Below are 19,410 nucleotides of genomic sequence, written 5' to 3'. Positions count from 1 at the left end.
ACCTCAAAACAGGACAACCTGCACTTTCTCTTAGACTGTGAACTTTTCAGGCAAAGTAGAGACAATCTCATTAGTAGCGTGCTTCATGCCGGCTTCAACTGGCCTTGCCCCCTCACTACTCTCATTGAGAACAAAGACATCTTCAGGTGGCTTCGGAAGTACCTCCAGACGACAGCGGCTCTAAACCCACCAAGAGACCAACCCGCCACTACATGCAACAGCCACAGACCGACTTAAGCAAGCCTCCCTGCCTTGGTCTGTGTCCTGCAGCTTGGTTTCTTCCCATATCTTCTAAAAATGATACACTTGGTTTGGACTTCGTACAACCCTGTTCGCTAATGTTTTACTTCCTGTACTCGGCTTATACTTGTAACCATCACCGCTCATCACCTCGCAGTCTTATCGTTACTACTTGCTCTTTAATGTTAGTTGTCTTGTAATAGCAACTTGTAATTATACTGTCATCATCGTTCCTACCTATAATCCCTGTTGCATCCTACATCATCTGCAATGTATATCATCTATGTTCTTCATATGTCCCTGTCGGTTTATACTCTCTTCTTAATGTAAATATTCAATTCAATGTATCTACTTAATCGCGCCAATCTTGTACACGGTATCATTTATTGTATGTTATTCCAGCTGTTTTCATTTTTTGTAACTTTGTCTATTTCAATCTTTGCGATGCAGGCGTCATGAGCCCTCTTCTTCATTCTACCCCATCCTCATCCCCTACCCTTCATCACTCTCCCTTTTCCTTCCGAACTTTTCCAACCTCCAGGTTATACCTTTGAGTGATACCTGGAGGACTCCCCTCTTCTTTTAATAATAATAATAATAATAATATCTTATAGGGGGGTCGACTGTAATCAGACGGCAAGGAATGGGAGGTATCGATGTGACAGTTGCAAGAAAGAATTAGCTTCGAAAAAAAATTTAAAACGTCATCAAAGGATTCACACCGGAGAACGGCTCTTTTGCAAATTCTGTAATCGTCAGTTCCTCCATTCCAGCAGACTACGGTACCACGTCAAGACTCACACAGGAGAGAAACCCTTTACATGTGATAATTGCAAATGAAGTTTTGCACAGAAAGAAACTCTTATTGAACATTTGCGAACTCACACAGGAGAGAAACCCTTTACCTGTGATCATTGCAAACGAAGTTTTACACAGAGNCTACACACAAACACCATTTGTGTGCGATGTGTAGTTTTGGCTGCAGAGTGACATATAGGCACAAACACATCCATTTTTATGATAAAATCTCACAACATATGGTGCCCGACACAGTTTATTATTATTTATCATACTATTAATAAATAATGTTATATTTGTTAAAAAATAACTAGTTGCTGGATTTTTTAATATTGTTTCCAATAATAAAGTAGGTTTTATTCATTAATTGTGAGTTTGCTGTTGGAATTAATCAGACAAGGACTAACTGTTTCAGACGCATTTTAGGCACAACTTCTCATCAGTCTAATCTATTTAAATATCAACTTTTTTTTCAATCTGAGTTACAATATTGGAATAATTGTATATAAGATTTTTAATTCATGTGACTAAGTTTACAATTATTGATTTTAACTCTATAGATACAAAGAGCATGCACAGATATATTATCATGTTCTGTAAGAATTCCATTGTAATTTTGAAATTACATATGAAAAAGTGAAATGGTATCAGTTAGTTTATTAGTAAGGCTGTGGCGAAAGGTTTCATCTCCGAGATGAAAACTTTGGCTGCAGCCTCGCTATTATTTTTAAATTTTCCACCAGTATTCACATATTGCACATAAACTATGACAGGATATCAAAAAGTTTCTTGTATTAGACAGCTGAAACTTGTCGGCTGGATTAGTCCTTCACTGCGTAGTCAGGGTAACACATGTACAAGGTCGAGATCTTTTGCTCCAAAGCCCTGCCAAAGAATTTGCAGATTGCGTTCTGCCAGTTTTAAAACTCTTCCGAGAAACAGTTGATTTTAATTTACACATACACTCCAAAAAAGCAATTTCCCAAATAAATTTCAATTGTGCCATCTGTTCATTAACAGTATTNGTAAAAAATAAAAATAAATAATACAATACATATTGCGGTCCTAATCACCAAATATCTATAAAAGTAAGTAACTTGCTAATACAAAAACAGTTCATACGCTGTAATGTAATAATTGTAACATAGAGACCCAATGTGTCATATACGACACATTGAAAAGTTAGCTCATCTCATGAAATATTGTTATTAATATAGTTTTTAAAAAATACTCTTATATAATCTTAGAAGTCTCCTCAACTAGAATATGTATAAATTGTAAAATTATAATCAATAGAAATAGAGAAAACTGAATACTGACATCAAGCAGTCATACTTAATGATCACTTTTAAAAACATATGCTCAGACAATCACTTATATTTTCCTTTGTTTCTGTCACAGTGGAATGCATGTGATCTAATAAGCTTCAAAAAACTCTAATGACAAAATGTGTAAATAACATAATTGTTTAGCAGACAAAAAAGCAGAGCTGCTTCTCATTATTTGGAAGGAAAACTGCGTGTCATATACGACACTCGGAATCCCAAGAGGATATGATTTAAGTGGTTTTCGAGAATGTCGAGTTTAAATATTTGGTATGCTTTTTCCGAAATTTAATTCGTTGACAAATCACCATTTTATATTCGGCTGTGAAAGGAACTATTTCTTATAGTTAACATTAGAAAATATGATATCTGAAAAATTTAACATATATTTTTAATTCTCGTCTAATGACCTTGAAATTTTTTCCATTTCCTACCATCCGAGTATTTCCATAAACGGCAATACTTGCATGGCCGAAATAACCAAACTCTTTATATGGTTTTTGTTTCCGTGTTCGTTATAATATACTGCAGCGGTGACCAACCTTTATGGATGCAAGGGCACAATTAAAAATTTTCACGAACGTTGCAGGCGCAACAATATGTAATAACCTCCTATACGTTTATTGTTAGTTATTTCTAATTCTTAATTACACCTTTTTAAGATTATTTTTAATTTAATTTTTGTTGTTTATAATTTTGATTTTTTTAAATTTTATTTTATAGGTTAAAATGATAATAAAAATTTGTAATAACAATTTTACTGAACGACATTTATTACATAATACGTGAAAAATTATTATTTGTTAATGAGAAGGTTGAGAATGTATTTATTGACGTAATTTTTCAAAATCAGGAGAGTAATTTGATACCGCGACTCTTAAACTGTCATTCGAATTGTCATTCGTAAGACGTGATCTAAACTTATTTTTGATAAATTGCATTGAAGAAAATGTGACTTTACTTAAGTAAGTCGATATAAAAAATGATTTTATAGAACTTACCATATCTACTAAATCTTTATATTTACCTTGTAGTATAAGATTTACCTGATTTAATTTCTGACAAATATCAGCTTAAAAAGCCAAGTCACCTAGCTAATTAGGATATTCGAGTTCGTTATAAATGTCCCCTTTTTGCTCAAGAAATTTTTTTATTTCAGTAATCAGATTAAGAAACCGGTCTAATACTTTGCCTTTGCTAAGCCAACTCACTTTTCTGCAAGTTATTAAATCCGAGAATTCGGCATCGTCATCTTCCAACAGATTTTTAAAAGTCTGTGCTGTAACGGAGCAGCTCTTATAAAATTTATAATTTTTGTTATGAGGTCCGAAACGTGGCTAAATGAAAATCTTTAGTACACAGAAATGGCTGACGTGTTATACAATGGTAAGCAAACAAATTTAGAAGTAATTCATCTTTTCTACATATAGTTATAAATCCTCTATTTTTGCCGATCATCGCTGGAGCTCCGTCAGTTATAATTGAAGATAATTTATGTACAGAAAGTTGTTATTGCAAAACATAATATTTTAAAAACTTGATAAATATCTTTACCTTTCGTTCTTTCCTTCATTGGCATAAGGCACAGTATTTCTTCTTTCACGGGGTAGTCTTCGAAAACCATTCTTGTTATTTTCATTATTAATTGAGATGTCCCCGTTACATCCAACGATTCGTCCATTTGAAGTAAGTACCAAGAAAACCTATTCGTATCAGCTTCGAGTCGATCTTTAATATAGGTAGATATTGCCGCAGACCTTCTTTTTATTGTCTTGTGTGACAACTGTAAATCGTTTATTGCACTAATTATTTCTGGCTTATTATAAAAAGTATCAAAGAGAGAATCGTAACCAATAAGTAAAGCTTGTTTAAATAATTCCCCATTTGAATATCATCTCTTGTTCTTCGCAAAAAAAATGTGCTATTTTAAACAATGCCATAGTAACATTTTCTGATTTATCTGTTACCTTTTTGAACAATAATTGTTGGTTTAACAATCCCTTCTCTAAACTATTTATTTTATCAGTTCGAATAGCACTATGAGGCATAAATTTTTTTATCGAAGTTCTCGTGTTCTAATTTAAAATATCTTTCAGTATTGTATTTTGTAGTAGTTACGATGCGATTGCACAGAAAACATACACTATGTCCTTTTACTTCCACAAAGAACTTAGTTCTCTGTTACCAAATACTAAATGTAAAATTTATAAATAATTTTTCTTGGTGTCATGTTTTNAAATATTGTTATTAATATAGTTTTTAAAAAATACTCTTATATAATCTTAGAAGTCTCCTCAACTAGAATATGTATAAATTGTAAAATTATAATCAATAGAAATAGAGAAAACTGAATACTGACATCAAGCAGTCATACTTAATGATCACTTTTAAAAACATATGCTCAGACAATCACTTATATTTTCCTTTGTTTCTGTCACAGTGGAATGCATGTGATCTAATAAGCTTCAAAAAACTCTAATGACAAAATGTGTAAATAACATAATTGTTTAGCAGACAAAAAAGCAGAGCTGCTTCTCATTATTTGGAAGGAAAACTGCGTGTCATATACGACACTCGGAATCCCAAGAGGATATGATTTAAGTGGTTTTCGAGAATGTCGAGTTTAAATATTTGGTATGCTTTTTCCGAAATTTAATTCGTTGACAAATCACCATTTTATATTCGGCTGTGAAAGGAACTATTTCTTATAGTTAACATTAGAAAATATGATATCTGAAAAATTTAACATATATTTTTAATTCTCGTCTAATGACCTTGAAATTTTTTCCATTTCCTACCATCCGAGTATTTCCATAAACGGCAATACTTGCATGGCCGAAATAACCAAACTCTTTATATGGTTTTTGTTTCCGTGTTCGTTATAATATACTGCAGCGGTGACCAACCTTTATGGATGCAAGGGCACAATTAAAAATTTTCACGAACGTTGCAGGCGCAACAATATGTAATAACCTCCTATACGTTTATTGTTAGTTATTTCTAATTCTTAATTACACCTTTTTATTTTCATTTTTAATTTAATTTTTGTTTCATTAGAAATCACTAACATTACCAATCACATTACCGAAAAATATAACACGGAATACACACAGAGTCCAATTAAACCAAATGTTACGTCTCCACCCGACCAGGAATCTACTCCGGAACCTTCGGACACCTTCCTCGGTCCGAGTGGCCGAGACTGGTCGAGTAGTGCCAGAGGTAATCTAATGTTTATTTTGATTTTCTTTTTTATTTTATTTATTCACAGTTATAATACAAACAATTACCCAAAGCATTTATCCAAATATATCATAGATTGACATTCAAAGTGAGAAAACTTTTCTGCTTTTGTTTTAAAAATATGTGAAATAATTATATTATTGAATTATATAGATTAAAAGTACAGTTTAAGTGAAAAAATATTTGAAATTAGAATTAGTCATATTAAGGATTTTTACAGCTTAATTAAGTCCTAGGATATTGCTGTCATTGTCATCAATCTTTTGATAATAAATACCACATAATCAAATATTTCTTATATGAATATCTTGCAGAGACATTTGTTTCTTCTTCCTCGACTTTCCATTTCTTCTAATCTGAATGTACAGAACATTTATTCCTTTTTAATGATCTCTCAGTTCTTTGTTTATTTTTGGCTTGTTAGACATGTTGATTATTTTTATCCATTTAACAATGGAATAAATTTATTCAATTTTTGTGCTTTTGACCAAAATTCCGTATGCCTTTGGCCATGATTGCATTTCTTATGTGTTTACTCTTGTCTTGTTCTTAAACTCCTCTTATGTAGCCAGGACATTTCAGCAACCGTTCTATTGCTGGTGAACTCTGTGTACAATATAACATAAAATGGAACACTACCTTGTTGCTACTGGCAGTTTTAAAGCATGAATATCTTTTTCTCTTTTTTGAAACCCTGTTAGATGTGCTAGTTGCATTCATGAATGAAGTGTCAAAGGTTTCATTGGTCATTTTTGGTTTTATGTTCCAAATTATTAACTGTATCATGAGTCACACAAATAAATGGCAATGTGGCTGTATGTTACAATTCCTGCATCGTTTCTTCACTTCAGGATGCAAATACTCAGCATCTTTGAGAATGAGCACAAAATTGTGCTCATTCTATCACACACAAACACTTTTTTTGATGAATAATTTTTTCATCAAAGTGTTTCTGTGTGATCTACATCTCAATTTTGTGCTCACTCCCAAAGAACAAAAGAATACTCAGCACTTTTGGCTTTTTTGTTGGAGTCTCATAAAAATCTTAGTGGGAAGTGTTTCTCAATATTTTTATGGGGTCCTTTATTGTAAACAGGTTTGAATGGATTTTTGATATTTTGTAGTTCTAATGATTCCAATCAAACCTCTGTAGGTAGAGTGAAAAAATGGACAGTTTTTGAATTATTGAACATCCAAGATGCAAAAACAGCATAATTTCTGCTTGTGTTGTAAAGCCGTAAATCTTTTTCATTTCAAAATATAAAATATGTTAATCAAACGTCGATGAGTTTATTACAGTCAAGATGCAGTCTAAAAAAGCTGCTCGTCTTTGAATGACGATGTTGCATTTTTAAGCATTTTTCATCAGTATTTGACCCATTTGCCATAAACAACAATGCAAATGATTTCTGAAAGCCATTTCAGAATTTTAAGTTAACTATATTTAAAAAAGTAATAATCTAGGACATTAAAATTCATAGACTATCCAAAACAGCATCTTTATACCAGAAATAAGCTGAGATTTGAACTTTTATTTGAGGCTGTGACCTCAGTAAATTATGTAAAATATTGAGATCATAGTCTGAAATAAAAGATAAAACTGAAGTTCAACATTAGTTTCTGGTGTTAAAAAGGATGGAGAAGACATTGTTTTGGATAGTCTACATTGGTGATTTTAGGGAAGAATTACAATTTTTTTTTTCCTTTATTCACTCTCAGGTAGATGATAGACTAGTCTATGTTAATATAGAAAGACCAAAAAACACAATATGGGCACTTGCCCAACATGAGGAACAAAACTTTAAGAAAACAATTACTTATTAATTCAATAATAAGTATATTGCTTCAAAATGTCTCAATGGAATTTCTTCTCAACTCTTATCAAATCTTGGCAGAGTGAGTCCTTTGCCAAAAGTACTCGCACCATGCTCTGTGACGTAGTGCATGGGTGCAAACGTCACCATTGCACTATATCACAGAGCACGATGCAAACCCAAATGATGCTAGAATCAAACTTGTGTACTGCATAAGGAATGATTTTCTTGTGAGGAAATCTGGATAATGTGCTGAATATCAACAACATTTGAAAATATAACATTTTATTTTTGGAACAAAAAGATTTAGGGAATTACGCTGTTTTTGAAACATGGACACATGTGACCGCTCAAAAATTGTCCATATTTTTACTTCTTGCTATGGAGACTTTTGTTTGGGACCTCTAGTACTGAAAAATATCAAAGATTCGGGGTCCATTTCCCATAAGATTTGTACAGGGTTTTTTTTATAGATTCGTTTCTTTTGTTACTCCAGCTTTGGCCCTTCAGTTGGATGGAGTTTTTATAATTTTTGTTTGTACTTCTGCTTTGGTATGCACCGTAACTAGAATTGTGATGGATAATAGAAAATGAGAAGGAATCTCATATGACAAGCCTGGCAGTGCTAAGGAAAAATTGCTCGCAACATTATTTTTTATACATATTACAGCATTATATATAAATTTATATATATATATATATAGTTCATTATAGTGTTTCTTGTATAATCATCATATAACTCTTCTGCAACTTTGACAAAAGGATTACATTTTTGTTCTCAAGGCTCTATTCCTTTTGCTTAGAAGTTGGCAGCAAGCACTTCTCCCATGGTATTTCAATACGGTTTCTTAAACAACAGTTAATAATTAAAAAAGCCCACCTTATGTTAATGTTTCACATATGTAGCTTAGTGAAAGGAAAGTAAAGGCTTTTAGAATTACCAAAAATAATGATATCCATTTTCTGGTATTTGATTAAATTGTCTGTGAACTTCCAGAAAAACGCTTGCAAAAAACTTTTTGTTTAGTATTTAAAACAACTCAAAATGAGAACATTTATGCAAAGGATAATCAACTGCTACCCTGGATATTGTTAGAAAGTTGAAAAGGTTTTAAATATATGAAATCACCCTAAAATCTGCAGACCTTCAATATTGTTTCATGAAAAATATAAGAGAATACTTGCAAGATATAAATTTATATGATTGTATGTTTAATACAAAGGCTATTCCATGGTTATCAGAAGACAGCTGTTCAAAACAATAGAAAATGTTAGTATTTACTCCACTGATGAGGCTTCATTATAAGTGAAATGCATTTGGATTTTACAATGAATTTTGTGAATATAAAGTTATTGGTAATTAAAGTTTAGTATTTCTATGTTGTTTGTCTGCTAAAATAAATCACTTGAAGTTGGATAAGAGAAAGCAGTTTTAATCTAGAAATTAATTTTTTACCGATCCCATTGTTTTAAATTTTGTGAATATATGACAGTCTTAGTGGAGTGACGTAACTTGCAACCTCACACGACCTGATTTTGGGGAGGCTGTATCTCGCAGAGGTATGGGTATGCTCTATAGCTGTGATAAGGCCCCAACCACATCATTCGGAGCTTGAATTGAACAGTCAGTAATTTTATTCCAATATCAGACAATCCATGCCTACTAATCTTTCTGATATATATACCTCATCATTGTTGGTGTCTTTTCCACTTTTTTCCATTTCTCTCTATCCATTTGTTGATTTTTTTTCAATTCTTGTACATTTGCTCCACACCACTTCATGTCATCAATCCATTCTCTATATGGTCTGCCTCTTTTGTTGGATCCATCCACAATATCAGAAAAATTAAGACTTTAGTCTATGTTTTCATTCATTCTTGTGATGTGTCCAAATAGTTTTCGCTGTATAATTTTTGTAAGAGATTCTTTTTCATATATATCATATTATAAAGTTCTTCGTTTGTGACTTTCTGCATCCATCCTATTTGCAAGATCTTTCTGTAACGGTGTCTTTCAAATAACAAAAGATGTGGGGGAAAAATATTAGTATCACCCATGTCTCGTGGCATGCAGGTGTTCAATACTTTTAATTTTGTCTGCAAACTAATTGCTTTTGCCTCGGCTATTCTAATCTCTATTTCTTTTTTGCAGTCCAGATTATAAGGTTAGTTTGCTTCCTACATATGTAAAGCTTTCTACATTTTCAATTTCTTTCCCATCTACTAGGATGTTTCTAGTCATGTTGTTATCACCAAATATCATTGAAGAAGGAAAAATGTATGGACTGATTATCAATAGCGAAAAAACTAAGACAATGATAACTATGTCATTTTCAAATCTCAGGTTATTGAATTTTACACCATGAACTTATGTTCCCTGCATCTCTTGCGTCGTCTTATCCATGACTCTTTCTAAGAGACTTATGAAGATGGTTGGGGATATAGGATCGCCCTGTCTGGTGCCTCTTTTTGGCTTGAACCAGTTTCCTAGCTCCGCGCACAATCTCACAGTTGCTTCTGCATTGCCATTAATTTAACTTAGTAGGTTTATTACTTTATGATCCACTCCAGAAGATTTTAGCACTGCCAAGGTGGCTTTTTGGTCTATGCTGTCAAATGTCTTCTGAAAGCCCACAAAGCAGGAATAGATGCATTCTGCTTTCTTCTTGCCTTTTCAACTAATAGCTGTAATGTTAGTATCTGCTGCAATGTACTTCTGTCTTTCCTGAAACCTGCCTGTCCATCTGCTAAGTATTCTTCCATCAAACTATTTAGTCTTGCTCCTTTAAGATCATCATCAGAATTTTTTCTATGTGGCTTGTTAAAGCAATCATTCTATAATTTTTGCAATCTAACATGCTGCCTTTCTTGTGTATTGTCACCAATACTGGTTTTGCCCATTCTTTAGGTATCTTTCCTTCTTTCCATACCTCATTGCATCTTGATTAAGCATAGAGGCGATAGCTTAATTGACATTTCTCCTGTGATTTTGTCATGTCCTGGACTCTCAACTGTTTCACTGCCCTTTCAACTTCCTCCCTCATATCATCATTTTCATTTTCAACACTTGGTGGCGATATCTTCCTTAATTTAGCTACTAGATTCTCTGTGTCTAACATTTCCTTGTATATTTTTCCAACTCTTCAGAAACATCTCTTCTAAGCCTAAGAGCTTTTTTTCTCTTGGACAAGGATCACACAAGAAATTGTAAAGCATTTCTTGTTGATTTTTTCTTCTTCTGGTAGGGTTAGCTCAATTGCTTCTCTTATTGCCTTTATTATTTCTTCCACTCTTGTGTCTAGGGTCTCTATCTTCTTCTCAAGTGTATTTCTATATATGCTCCCTATTTTCTCATCTTTTAGCTTTGTAATGTCTTGTAATGTCTCTTCTTTTGGAAATGTGCATTAACTATCTTTATGTTTGCAATGATTAAGTTGTGATTAGAATATATGTCGGTTCCCTGAAATGTTCGACACTGCTGAACTGATGTCACCATCTCCTTTGGATCAAAATCATATCAATCATGTTTCTTGTTGTTCCATAACTTGCTACAGTTCTTTTGCTGGAATCTGGTGTTGCAAATTCAAGCAGTCTTTCAGAATTTGCCCTAGATCAAGATTCGTTCATTTCTTGCTCCATATCCATACTTACCCAACCTTCATTATTATTTCCAATCTTAGCATTCCAGTCACCTGCAACGATGATCACATCTCTCTGCAGTGTTTTCTCTATCATGCTTAGATATTTATAGAAAAGTTCAATCTCCTCTTCACTGCTATCTGAGGTAGGTGCATATACCTGGATTACCAATATATTAAATGGCTTTGCTTCAAACCTATACAGTATATACCTACCTACATTTATACAAAGGACAATGGTGTTTATCATTCGTTGGCAACCCCAAGTAATATGATACTCCTTCACCTTTACGGCATATACTGGATCCCAGCCATCTTATATTGTCAACACTGGGAATCCATATTTTCATACATTTTGCTTCCCGAATCAAATTATTAAGCATCCCTACTGAATATAAACTTCTAACATTCCAAGCTCCCACTGTTTCTATGTTGTACTGAGAGACTTTTTGCACTCCTTGTCCATTCGAGGGTTTTCTACGACTAGAGACCATCGTTCCTCTTCGGAACAAATCTCGGGAGAATACCAAGGTTGTTACCCATTTATTTCCTTAGGTTTCAGTTTTCCTTTGGAAGTCACAAACTTCCAAACATGGTCTTACTCGATTAAGTTTTCCTAATCAAAATTCTGTCAAAAAAATATTGAATATTTATTCAAACTTTGGCATCATTTATTGTAATTAGTAACTCCAAACATACTTATATCGTGTTTTTGCTGGCAGTCTTTACGTCGTTAAAATCGAGGCTCTAATAGTCTTGTAGGTGATGGGTACAAATTTTAAGACAGAGTAAGCCCAAAAATAGACATTCTTAGAATTCTGGTATCATGACATGTCCAGATAGTATATTATAAGATTAGTAAAAGAAAGTGCATGGAGCGCCAACTCTCCTCTCTTGCCCAAATTTTTTCAATGAAATTCCAATAGTAAAGAACGCACGAGTGTGACATCTGTCCAGAGAGACACTTATCTGTATTTCTTTCATTCTTTGCGGACCAATATAAAAATCAATTTTGGCATCTAAAAATAAAACCATTCAACTGAAACTGATCTGAACACTATGTTTATTCTTCGGTATCAAAAAATGTTAGACAAAATTATATTAGCAAATGCAGAAAATATATAGGAAACTTTGTATTGCTAAAATAGTAAGAATTTGGAAGTTAATTTGGTGAGAGAATTTCCTTGTTTTGTAATCTAAAAGGAGTAAAGTCTGTTTGTCATGCAATTTGAATTTTAACCACAAGTTGTCAATAACTTCTTTAAAATGAAACTTTTCCTAATTTGATTTTCACGTACTGCCAGAAATCCAAGTATAATCATTAGACAATTGGTGCATTTGATATTCCGTTGTTTGTTTTTTGACAAAATCCTGTAGGTGGGCCTTTCTACTGTTCTGGTCAGTCCTCAAATTCTTTTTATTAATTTTTCTAACCACAATTTTACTACTTTCAGTGGAAGAAAAAGAAGCAGTGAGTATGGGTGGAGTGGTGGCCATAGTGGCCACCTCTGGACTGATAATAGGGATGGCTGCTTGGTTGCTGTATGCCTATAGACATCCGCAGACCCCTTCAGGACAGTTCCTCATCAAGGTGAGTATTTTCTCCATCAACAGATGGTATTTTTCGTCATTCCACCACCTCCTGACTGTTTTTTGTTTTCAGTACCGTCCCAGTCGGTGGCACTTCCGACACGGAGAGGCGCGCTACACGGCTGCTTCCATCCATATGTGAAGGTGGCTCCAGAAGAACCGGACCGTCTCCTGACGTCGACTCCGTGCCTTGTCTTCCTGGACTGGTGGTGTTTCCTCGCACTTCTTCGCCGCTCTAATTTATTAATGGGTTGGATCGGCCACACACACTCTCATTCTTTGCCTTTGACATTTTTGTGGCCAGACAATAATGATGCCGATTGCTTTCCGTTGCCCAGACTGAAGTAAAAAACAAAGGCAGAGCTAGTGTGATGGAGACACTTTTATCCGTTTCTTCTTTTGGCACCGTGTAAATTGGGCAGCTAACAACATGTCTTACATCTTGCAAAACAATCAACGGAAATATTCGCTGATTTTCTGCCGTGGAAAATGTCGAAGAGTCTTATTGTCCACGTGTTTCCATTGTCTCTCTTCCATTACCACATCCGCATCTTTGTATTTGGATAGAGGTGGCACCCGATGTCCTCACTTTCAAAGTTGTAAATTATATTTTGTACAAATTGTGTCGGCTGTAAATGCCTTTTAAACCACGCTGGTTTCCGGCAAGTGTGGAGGACGGGGGACCAAACGGGCCTCGTCTCGGTTTTTGTCTCCTCTGCAAAATATATACAAATTGCATCTACCGCAAAGACTGCTCTGGAGGCAACACCAAATATCGAGCGATCCCATAAATTTGCACGTCTCTCTGGATTCGCCGGAAGCACACAAAAAACAAAATATTTTTACACCATTCGGTCTAAGTTATTGTTATCCGGTGTTTTAAAACTTTTGTCGTTTCCATTTGTGGCTACTTAAATTTTCTGTAACATATTTGTCCATAACCAAAGAAATAAATTATTGACCAATATATTCCAGATTTGCCTGGCTTTTATTTAAATCTTTTCAAAAAATCTGTTTGTGTAATTTGACGGTTTGCTATTGAGAGAGGCAAACTAGAGTTGGAGGACTGCATATTCTGAATTCCGGAAGAGGGGTCGAAAGGGCTGGGGGCGGACAAAGAGACTGGGGCACAATGGCTCTCTGTCTGCATTTTCGGGATCTTCTAGGTCCCAGGCATCCACCATTCTGCATCCCTCCCTGTAAAGAAAAACAAAAAGCACTTTTTCAACTGCAGTCGAGTGTCCTACCATTAATCTGCACTTGTTGCCCATTCAGCTGCCAATCTCCAGTCTATAAACCTTTTACTGCATAATTTTTTGACTGAAAGTACAGCCAGAAGAATGTGGTAGCCAAATTTAGTCTAGAGCCAAGATTCCTCCGGCTGGAATCCAATCGGCACCAGATGGGTACGAGCATCATTGAAAGTACATTCTAATCTTTATGGCTACTGTCTTCAAATGAAAACAGTAGCCATAAAGATTAGAATGTATCTTCTCTTGCCAGAACTTTTTAAAAATTACAATTATATATAGTGTGAAATAGGAATTGAGAGAATATAATTCCCTCTTCCCTTTACTTAAAAATACTCTCTTGTAAATTATATTGTGTAAAATGCAAACCCGAAGAAAAGTACTGTATTTTCAGTGGGTAAATTTAACAAGTAGAGGAGGCGAGGAGAAAGCCATTACCTGGTTTGGCCAAAACACCAGCGACGCTCTAACACCACGTATCGGGCTCCAGTCGATTGCAGAATTCGATGGACTTCTTGTGCTGGCTTCCTGCTGAATAATGTGTAGACTTTCTTGGTTCGTTCCCTGCCAAAATATGCCTAGTTAATTTCTAATATTTGGAACAAATAGGACTCCGGCAAGTGTCTTGTTCGGGTTGTCTTCCCCGAGGAACCAACTCTTCGTAAAAAAACATTTTGACATTACGATAAGTTCTAAACTAATTATACTTTATCAACCGTGAATTATTCATTTGTCAGAATGACAAATTTTGGGCATCTTCAACTTTAGCCAATATTATTATTCACGGAATTGGGACAAGCCTAGAATTGGAAAGTAACAGAGATAAATGTAACAGTACTGTTTTTCTTTGTTTGTCTATGAGGACTAAGCTTATTAATTAATAGGAAGTATTGCACTGGTGTTTTGGTTTCTTGCAAAACACCAGGCAAATCTTTATTTGCACCTTGTATTATGCCAGGCATAATACAAGGTGCAAATAAAGATTGTTTCCCTGAATAAATTTTTTCCTCAGTTGCAATAAACCAAAACATCAGTGCAATATGTCCTATTAATAGCTGAGTCCTTGTAGACAAACATTTTACAAATTGTAGAAAATAAGGACATAGAGGCATATGAATTAATACTGTTTCTTTGTAATAGGGAGTAACTTTTGCACCAATGATATTCACTCTCTCTTGGGATAACAAAAATCATTTTTAAACTTCTGGTAACTTACAGTTAAAAGAAGTCGACTGACTGCTGGAGCAAATGGAGAACCTGGACCGAAAGATGTTCAATTCTTACGGCATCCTTCCGATCCATTATTCCCTTGCAGTTTCTGATTTTTTACTTTGGATTGAGTAAATGGAAATCAAATTTGACCGATTCCAGAAAATGGCCAGATTGGAATTCCCATCTCTGGGCATTCGGGTCAAAAATGAACGAAACTCTGTGCAAAAAGAACAAGTTCCAGAATAAAAGGCAAAAGAATACCTGAGACCGGCATCTTCGTAGTGTGGATGATTGACGATGGGTCGCCCGGTGGACAGCATCAGATTGGCCATGGTGGGCATGGGACCGGCAAAGGCCGAATCTGCAAAATATCCCAGGAATTACCTGAAAAACTCTGTCAGCCTTTGGCGAAATAACTGCGGACATACCAGCCGGTGTGTTCAAAGACACCCATTCCAATAACTCTTCCAGAGCGGGATTGCTGTATTCCCCAATTACCTGGCGCTGCGATTGGACGTTCCTCAGTCCCTCGATGCCAGTTGCTGCTATCAGCAACACCACTAGGGCATTCTGGTATCTTCCAATACCACCGAAATGCTGCAATTATATTTAAATAAAATACTTTCATTAAAGATCACTATTTATATCTTTTCAAATATGATAACACAAGTATTTTGTTAAAATCTACTGGCAGAATTTGTAACTGCCAAATGAATGTGTGGCCTTTGCACCCCACCGTTCTATCGATTTGTAGTGTTTTGCCAGCTGGGAATAGAATCATTGAAAAATTAAAGAGATCCGATATCAAACGTCAAGTGAGTGGTTGAAGTAAAGTGGTTTGACTGGCATTTTTATAATTACGTTTTCTCCCATTCTAATAGGTGGACAATTGGTGGTGGAAAACAAACTTCTTTTTGCCTGTTTGGCAGAAAGCTTTTGTGCATTTTAAGAGGAGTCGACCTTGGCTGACCGTTTTCCATCAGACCAGGTGGGAGGGCAGGCAGGGATCCCAATGCAAATTGAGTGCATTATTAGAGGGGTTTTTGCTTGTGCCTAATTCTTAAATGTATTTTCACTCCTGGGAAGCGTCACTTTCACGAGGTCCTGCCCATTAGTAACTGCACGGGTAAAACCAAATACCAGTTGCAACTCAAAAGTCTGCTAGGACTAATGCTCAAGAGACAAAAATGGTCAGAGACTGAGGACAAGCTGTTCTAAGAAAAAGAAAGAATGGAAGAAACAACTCTCTAAGATGACAGTTTTGTTTGTGGAAAGTATCTGCTTAGAAATGGAACAATGCATTAATAGAGAGGTTGTGGGCGAAGTTCAAATGTTAAACTTGTGCAGCAAGTAGAAGTACACATTTGACATTTGAACTCGAAGTAAAACACGTTGTGCACTGATTCGTGGGATATTATTTAAAAATGGCAGAAATGTTTAAGGAGAAATGTTACTAGCAAAGGTAAATAAACAAATTAAACTATTTTAAAGTATTTATAGGATGTTTTAATAACGCTAAATAATTATTTTTAATTAGCGTCATGTCTCCTACCGTACGATAGGACTACCTCATACTTTTGTTGAGGGAAGTAGTGGCTTATGTAAATCCGAAAGCAGCTTGGGAAATTATTTTTAGAAAATTTACAAACATATTATGCTGTGAAAGAACAAACCTCCTCCTACAGAATTATGATAAGCTATTATATGTAAATTCTATACACACTTAACATCACTTGTAAAAAGTTGAATAATTCAATAATTTCTGGATTAAAATCATATGTTTCTTTACAATATTATTCATAAATGCTTAAATAATCATTATTTTAACCCAAAACACAAAAAAAATGAAGAAGTTTAAGTCGAACTTCTATGCTAGACGTAGCAAACGCCATTGTCAGCCTTCTAGAATTGCTAGATGGCAGCGCTTAACGTCCGACGTTCATCTTTTGGGCTGAAAACGTCGGCCGCAACCTCTCTAATGATAATTCCTCATGCAGGTTGGGCACGAAGGATTGTGTGGATTTTATTATTGGTAAAGTGAATCAAATCATAGACATTCTAAGAGACCCAGAGAAATGCTTGCTGCAAGAGGAAATACACAGCATACAAGATAAGCTGGACAAAGTGTTAGATAGCCAGTCACAATTCTCTTGCCATTCTAAAAAATTTAAGAAGTGTTATATGAAGAATAGAATAAAATTTAGTTTAAAGTTTTTGTTATTTAGTAAGAAAATATAATAAATTTTTAAGGTAGGATTGTTTGTCATTCGGTCTCATCTCTCTCACCAAATTATCACAGTAACAACATAATTCACGGTTTTTTAATACACCTCTCGCCCAGCATCATTTTCTTTTTAACGTATCTTTTTTCTCAATAAATAAACAGGTGTGGTTAACAACAGAATATTGGAAGCAGCCATTTTGTTTTTTTGAGACGACGTTTTCTCTTGCTTGCAAGTGATTGGCCACTTGAAATTCGCAACGGCTTTTCACTTTTGGTTGTAAGGAAGTGACTTTTCTTGTTGGCTTTCACTATTTGCTGAGTGTGAACTAAGCTTTACACTCAGAAGCTGCAAGAATTATCTATAACAACATTCTGGTACCAAAACTAACATAGGCGGCAGCGGCATGAAGCCAGGCTGCCAAAAAAGGAACAATTAACAAGCGTGCATACAGTGCACAGAGAAATGCAGTTTCACACACAGCCAAGGCTTTCCGAATAGTCTGGACAGAGGCCCCATCCATACAGTGCTCCGAGAGAGGATGGTTAAGTACCTCGTAAGGAAAGGGTGCATAGTTAATGTAGGAAACAAACAATACATGGTGGCCGACTGCCAAATAAAACAAACAATCTCAAATCTGGCCTTAGAGAATGAAATACAGTCGACCCCCCTATAACGTACGTTCCTATAACGGAAATTCCTATAGCGTAGCGAAAAAATTGTAGCAACATTCGTATAACGTACCTCCTATAACGTCGTTTTGCGAGAAGATTGATAGAGTCTGGACCAATAGTGGATGAGCAGCCGAACTACTTTCCTCCGACCCTGCGCCACGCTACGGAGCGGCTAAATTGAGTTTGCTATCGTCTGTTTAGTATTATATATAAATTATATATAAATTAGGTACTGTACATATAATTATATATTAATTATATATAAATTAGGTACTGTATATATAATTATATATTAACTTAATTTATTGTAACTTTATTATAATTATATATATGCTTTCTGCCGCCTGGCAACACGCTACGGAGATTTTAGGCTAGTAAGTTGAGTTTATTATCGTCTGTACAGTATGTAAATTAGGTACCGTAAGTCTAATACAGCACTAATTTTATACATTTCTTGTGAAAGAAACACTTCTTATTCAACGGCCATAAAAATTATTTATATTAATGATGTCTCCAAAGGTCAAGTTATTTTTATGCGAAAAATTCGTTATTAGAAATCGCGGCCGCCGTTTAATGTGCTGTTCCGCGATGAAAACCAGCTTTAAGCAACGGCGTAGTCGAACGGTACACACTCGGTAAGTAATCCTATAATTTTTTGTTTATAGCATAGTTTATACAGATTATTCCCAAAAAATTATACGTATTTTGGAAATGTTGAGTGGAATTAGTCTAGAATCGGTTAATTTTATAGAAGAAAACCTTTCAAACAGCCTTAGTTCGTAAAGTTCACACCTATCGGGCTGCGATTGGCTCATGTATTTAATCGTTCCTACAATGTAATTTTCGGTTAGCGTGGAACGTATCTAAGCGTTATAGGGGGGTCTACTGTAGAGGCATCCAGATTTATACGAACAGATTGATGAAAAATGGTAAAGCCAGAGCGCCACCTACGTGGCATACAGAAATAATAAAGAAATTCATAACTAAAAGTACGGACCAGACGACAGACGTTCTGGGTATTTTGGGTAGAAACAGCGGTTAGTACAAGGCCACAAAGTGGGATGGGTGAAAATATTGCGATAAACACCCATAGCCATGGTGCTATAAATACCTCAATTGGCTTTGCAAATTAAGAACAGGATTAAGGACCGGACGGATGAGCGAGATCTAGCACTGACATAGTCAGGAATGCTTGCAGTGGGCATCTGCAGCTCCCAATACCTATTATTACAAATTACCAACAACGGTAACAGAGATTGGCAATTTGTAGTAATTTGATTTCGATATCAAAACTGATATTTCTCTATTTCTGACAACAAACGTTTACAAAAATATTTCTGCAGCCATGGTCTCGTTTCGTTCAACAAATGTTCTGTCATGCATTTTATCCAGCCAAAATGAAGT

The 19,410-nt window shown here is 35.1% G+C and overlaps 1 protein-coding gene and 1 pseudogene across 2 annotated transcripts in view; one reads left to right on the top strand and one right to left on the bottom strand.

Moving 5' to 3' along the window:
• The window catches only part of LOC111635890, a 15,740-nt pseudogene extending 2,123 nt beyond the window's left edge, over positions 1–13,617 (top strand).
• Positions 13,616–19,410, bottom strand: part of LOC111635894 (probable C-mannosyltransferase DPY19L1) — a 71,496-nt gene continuing 65,701 nt past the window's right edge. For both annotated transcript variants that reach the window (XM_023381019.1, XM_023381018.1), the window contains 4 exons: positions 15,539–15,707; positions 15,372–15,471; positions 14,337–14,462; positions 13,616–13,845 (listed from right to left, as the gene is read on the bottom strand). In XM_023381019.1, the coding sequence (XP_023236787.1) occupies positions 13,701–13,845; positions 14,337–14,462; positions 15,372–15,471; positions 15,539–15,707 (540 nt within the window). In that variant the 3' untranslated portion in view covers positions 13,616–13,700. The remainder of the gene's footprint in view (positions 13,846–14,336; positions 14,463–15,371; positions 15,472–15,538; positions 15,708–19,410) is intronic.

Source organism: Centruroides sculpturatus, unplaced genomic scaffold (genome assembly GCF_000671375.1).
Source record: "Centruroides sculpturatus isolate CEXI.00-Female unplaced genomic scaffold, Cexi_2.0 scaffold933, whole genome shotgun sequence".
Classification (NCBI taxonomy): domain Eukaryota; kingdom Metazoa; phylum Arthropoda; class Arachnida; order Scorpiones; family Buthidae; genus Centruroides; species Centruroides sculpturatus.
The sequence above is the reverse complement of the archived record's forward strand: the minus strand, read 5'-3'. Positions and strand labels throughout refer to the sequence as shown.